General features: G+C 44.9%; 1 protein-coding gene across 1 annotated transcript in view; it reads left to right on the top strand.

Annotated features, from left to right (window-relative positions):
* Positions 1-5480, top strand: part of C5H11orf88 (chromosome 5 C11orf88 homolog) — a 24602-nt gene that overhangs the window by 1361 nt on the left and 17761 nt on the right. The window contains exons 2-4 of the mRNA XM_005347337.3: positions 2498-2914; positions 3392-3430; positions 3871-3941. Of these exons, the coding sequence (XP_005347394.1) occupies positions 2689-2914; positions 3392-3430; positions 3871-3941 (336 nt within the window). The 5' untranslated portion in view covers positions 2498-2688. The remainder of the gene's footprint in view (positions 1-2497; positions 2915-3391; positions 3431-3870; positions 3942-5480) is intronic.

Below are 5480 nucleotides of genomic sequence, written 5' to 3'. Positions count from 1 at the left end.
CGCGCGCCTTTTTCTACGAGTAAAGTCTATCAGTTTAGTGACTTTATACTGTCTGGGACCGCAAAGAACGTGTGCCTACTTTGTGTTACCACCTAGAGTGTCGGATGGATAGTAGAACCAATGGCCTTTAGGTGGTGGCTATGTAACAGACATTTAAATAAAACAGTAGCCCGAAGTAGGAATGGTTTCCTCGAGGCTTACCATGAGATCACAAAAATGGTGACTTTGATCTTAAAAGGGTCACACTTTGACCACAACGGGGTTGGTTCAATGTTTGACTAGAAGAGGGGCCCTCATCTCACTGCGTGGCCCTGTGAAAAAAATAATCCTTAGAAATAACTCAGGTATTGGCAAGGGCAATCCTGCTCCTGCAGGATAGCGCAAGCCTCCAGCTGAGGTGCCTGAGAAGCAGTTTCTGCAAATGGGCATGAACACTGAGTGGGCTTGGAAGCTTCCTGGGCAACAGGGTAGGAGAGATGAATGTAGGTCTTTGCCCTTCCTACTACACCATGAAGATAAACTTCTCAAGAATCTGTGTCTCCATCTTCCAGGTCCCTTCCCAGGACCTCTTCAGGAGCCCGCCCAGTGCCCCTTCTGGTGGCTTCTGCCTCCCCTCCCCCACTCGCCCCGCCCCCTCGGCCTCGGGGTTCCAAGGGCGGTTGGTCGCAGAGCCACGGCCACTCGGCCAGTAGGAGCTGCCGGGCGCGCGGGGTGGACAGATCCTGCTGTAGAGTTGGGGCTGGAAGCCGAGGAGAAGTTGACAGAGGCGGGTCAGACCCGGCGGGAGGGAAGCAGGAGTCTGTCCTGATGCCCAGGGGTCGGGGTGGAGCAGAAGGGTCTTGGGGAGGGGGGGCGGCGGGGACGGGGGCCCCCCGGGGACCTGGGGTCACCTGGGGTCGCGCGCGGCCCTGCGGGGTATGGAGGGGCCGGGAGCCTGAGAACATCTCTCGCTCCGCCACCGTCGGCCCTGGAGAAAAGGGGGCAAGGGGCCGGACCCTCGGGAACTGCAGCAGCGGACGCCCGGTGCTCGGTTTGTAGGCAGTGTAATTAGCTGATTGTACCGCCGTGCTGACAATCACTAACTCCACTGCCATCAAAACAAGGCACAGCATCACCCGCTGCCCGCTGGAGGAGAAGCAGGCGGCCGCAGCCCCGCTGACTCGGCAGAAAGCGGAGGCTGGAGCCGGGATGCGTCAGCGAAGGGGCCGGAGCACGAGGTCTAAGTGCAAGTAACCCTCGGAGAGCGGCGGCTTCCTTTAGGGGACTACCTGTGTCTAGGAGCCAAAGCAAAACGTTCAGTGACATGCAAAGATAATCGGTGTGCACCGGCCTTAACATTGAACAAAAAAAAAAAAAAATGTGCCCGGAGGAGCTCCCCAGAACAGTTCCTGTGATTAACTGCCTGTTTTCCACTTCTGAGAAAGCTGTCACCAAGGCAGCGACTAGAGTCAACCACAGCCTGACTGAAGATGTGCTGGTCTCAGCCAACATCTGAGAGCACCAACTAAGACTGCAGGCTTTTTCTATGAGTCTAGTTACTAGGCAGTGTAGTTAGCTGATTGCTAATAGTACCAATCACTAACCACACGGCCAGGTAAAAAGACTGAGATTCTTCCGACTGAGCCCCGTGTGCATCATCCATTTGGTGAGGACAGGGCCATAGGGAAACGCTCATCTATTACCTACTAAGTGGTTTAGGCAAAAGAAAAGCAAGCACTTAGCTGCTAAGTATTCAGTGTGTGCAATACGTGTGTGGGGAGGTAAGTATGCAATGTGTGCAAGATTTGGGGGGGGGGTACGTTTCAGTGATTTTTAGATATATTGGAAAATAGAAATCATTCCTTAGCTGATCTGGTCATTATATTGACTTGTGATTATAAATCTCTGGACTTTTCCCGACACTGTATTATTAACACAGAAAAATAAAGTGCCACGAAAAATGTCAGCTATCAACATTATCATGTGTCCATTTCCTTTCCAAAACTGACTTTAGGTTGTCCATCTCTGCTCCCTGAAGTAATTAAATGATCGATTTTTATATAGACAAAATCTCCAGGAAGAAAACCCTCACACATGATTGTAAACCTGCTTTTAAGGATACATTAAAAATGTTTTCATAATTTTTCACGGTGGGGGGGGGCTCAACCCACTTTGCTGGGTATTTTTTTATGATAACGGTTGCACTGTAGGTAACTTTTGGTGTGAATAATTAGTGAACACAATCTAAATCCAGCTTGTTTCCTAAGATTTGCAATAAAAGATGAAGTTTTTTTTTAAAGCACAAAAACCGTATCCATGGGTACCTCTCAGCCCAGTTCTGGTCTAGGACATTATGCCGCCTTGACGTATCAACGCAGACCTGAGAACTTCGCGGGTTGGGGTGCTGAGCCTTGGCAATCTTGTCCAAAAGAGCTTTTTAAGTTCACTTTATTCTGCCGTTTCGGGGAGGGGACACTGACTTAGGAACTAAGACTTAACTGCTCTCCACTGACTCCAGGGCTCTACACATCACACAGTTGAGGCTTTGACTCCGAGGCTTGACTGGCCCCGAAGGCTGTGACCGCGACAGAAGCCAAGGCCATAAGCGCTTGAGGAACCCCAGATAACTAAGAAACTCAAGCTTTCCTTGTGACAGTTACCAAAGGGACGGTTCTCCGGTGGGGGCAGGGCGAAGCGTCCTGAGTCACCATGGAAACGGGTCCCAGAAACAGTCCTAGCTCCGGGAAGGAATCCCAGGAAATCTGCTCCCCTGGATTACTGGTGTTCACCGGCTGCTCTGAGCAGGATGCCAGTTTGGCTAAGCAGTTTTGGCTCGGGGCGTCCATGTATCCCCCCACTGAATCTCAGCTGGTGTTGACCAGGGACAGCAGCCAGCGGCTACCAGTGGCGAAGAATTTTAAAGTCCAAGTGAGCGGTGAGTAATGGGGATGCCTCCTCGAAGAAGAAACTGCCCAGCCTAACTGTAAGAACATCAACCGTCTTGCTAGGTATAAACAAGCGGTAATAGTTACATGCAAATACATACACAAATAGTTCTGAAACTGCTGCGATTCTCCACCGCAAAGATAGGGTCATCATTACTTATAAAAATACATCCTAAGAGTTCCTTAAATGAGGGCTTCTATTTGGCAAAGAGGATGGGTTAATCTAAGAAAATGATGTGTGTTGACTAAAAAGGTTAGGAAAGCGTTTACAAAAAAATTGAATTCAAATTTGAAAGCCTGAGAAAAAGTTGGAGGCTGAATCAAATTTAGGAATCACATTCCCTGACTGACAAGCCTTTGACCAAGGATGTATAAAGTGTTCTTATTCAATGTTAATAAGTACAGAAAATTCAAACACTTTTAATGTCTGCTTCTCCAATAACTTACTTTCCATTTGTATTTCTTAGAGAAAACTCCAGTCCGACCCTTCCCCTTTGATCATAACAGTAAGTACCCGGTTTTAACACCCTTCAGTGGGTGGACTGCCCAGACTGCTAGGAAGATTTTTAGACGTGTAAACATTTACATTGTAGTCTGATTAAGTGGCACACCTTGCCTCAGGGCCCACACCACTCACCCAGAAGATAACTTTCTATAAAGCCTTACTAGAAATGCAGATATCATCTCTGAGCCCACAGACACTTTCTCTTTAGAGACTGTTGTTGCTGCCACACAAGCTTACTCATCTCCTAAAGGGATTAAAGGTTTCCTCATAGCATAGATAATTAATTCAGTCTCCAGCTATTTATGAATCTGGTTATAAAGTTTCAAGACAGTATATACTTGTGTTCCCTCCTGCTCTATTAACCCATATCCAAATTAATGGCAATACTATAAAAATCATGACAGAGCTATTTCAGATTAAATTTGACTTTATTTACTCTAGAGGAGGCAAATGTCTTCGCTAAAGCCCAAAAGATTCAGGAAGCTGAAGAGAAAGCAAAGTATCTCCAAAAGGTGGGCCAACGCTTCATTTCTTCTGCTTTTCATCACTCTTCTAAATAATTCTGATAAATATTGTTTGTTTATTGGTGCTTAGGATATTTTACTTTTAAACACATGCAAATAAAATATGTGTGTTTTTTGGGTTTTTTTTTTTTTTTTGCTATCTCTGCCTTGAAAAGCTTTTTTTTGTTAGAATTTTGATTAAAAATTTAGAAATCCTTGGGGCTGGAAAGACCGTTCAGTTTTTAAGAGCACTTGATCTCTCAAAGAACAGAGATAAACAGAATTACTTTTCAAAAAAAAAGCTTCAAGCCATATACAACCATCTAAGAACAAAAATAATTTTAGAAAGGGAAAATTGCTGCCTTAATAGGTCAACACCAAGGGAACCAGACCATAAGTCTGTCATCTGGGCCTGTTTTCACTGAGAACCGATAGTAAACACATTGGTGCCCTGAAGCCTCTTTTCGGCAGCCACATGATGCAACTAGAGCTTTTAACTCAGCAGCTAATACCATGAATAATAGCAACACTTAGTGTGACTCGTGGATGAACTCTATCTCAGTATCAAAGTAGAGATAGAATACCTACCTGTTTGGGCCTAATCTGTTTAATCATTGAACATATTGGCAAGCTCTAAAGGACATACTGGGAATTCCACATAAATTACAGATCAATTCACTTAACTTTTCTGGTCACAACAATTCACTCTGAAGACTACTGGTGATTGTTTCAAACAAATTAAGTGATTAAAATAATTAGCATTTTCTTCTCTTTTTAGACTATTAAGTACCAGACCCTATCTCAAAGAACAGAAAAAGAATATTATATATATTTATAAATATATTTATAAATTATATATATATTTATAATAGAATTTTATAGGGTTTTTTTTAAAGAATATTGTATTGAGAAAGTGCAGGTGGGCACACAGTCCACTGCATGCATGCCAAGGGCATGGGACAATTCTCGGGAGTCAGTTCTCACTTTCCACCTTGCTAAAGGACTCTCTTATTTCTGCTGCAGACTGTTCAGGCCAGCTGGCTTCTCTGTTTCCAGATGTTTCTGTCTCTGCCTCATGTCTTGCTGTGATTGCAGATATGCACCACCACATCTGGCTTTTTACATGGTCTCCAGCATCAGAGGAGTTTTCAGGCTTAAGAGGCTACTGCCTTTACCCACTGAGCTCTCCCCTCGCCCTTCACAGGGATTATCTTTTCATTTTTAAAATCACATTTATTTATTATTTGTGTGTGCGCAATGTATGTGTGTAGATCAGAGGACAACTTGTGTGAGTGGTTCCTTCTACCATGTAGGTCCCAGAGATCAAACATAGGTCATCAGACATTACTCACTGTGCCATCTTTGACCCCTTTGTGGGGATTTTTAAAGCCTAATTTTCATTAGAGCTGGGAGTATAACTCAGTGCTACAGTACTTGCCTAGCCTAGCATGTATGAAACCATATATTTAATTCAGTTCATGCATCTCTCTCTCTCTCTCTCTCTCTCTCTCTCTCTCTCTCTCTCTCTCTCTCTCTCTCTCTCTCTCT

Source organism: Microtus ochrogaster, chromosome 5 (genome assembly GCF_000317375.1).
Source record: "Microtus ochrogaster isolate Prairie Vole_2 chromosome 5, MicOch1.0, whole genome shotgun sequence".
In the NCBI taxonomy this organism is placed as follows: Eukaryota; Metazoa; Chordata; class Mammalia; order Rodentia; family Cricetidae; genus Microtus; species Microtus ochrogaster.
The sequence above is the reverse complement of the archived record's forward strand: the minus strand, read 5'-3'. Positions and strand labels throughout refer to the sequence as shown.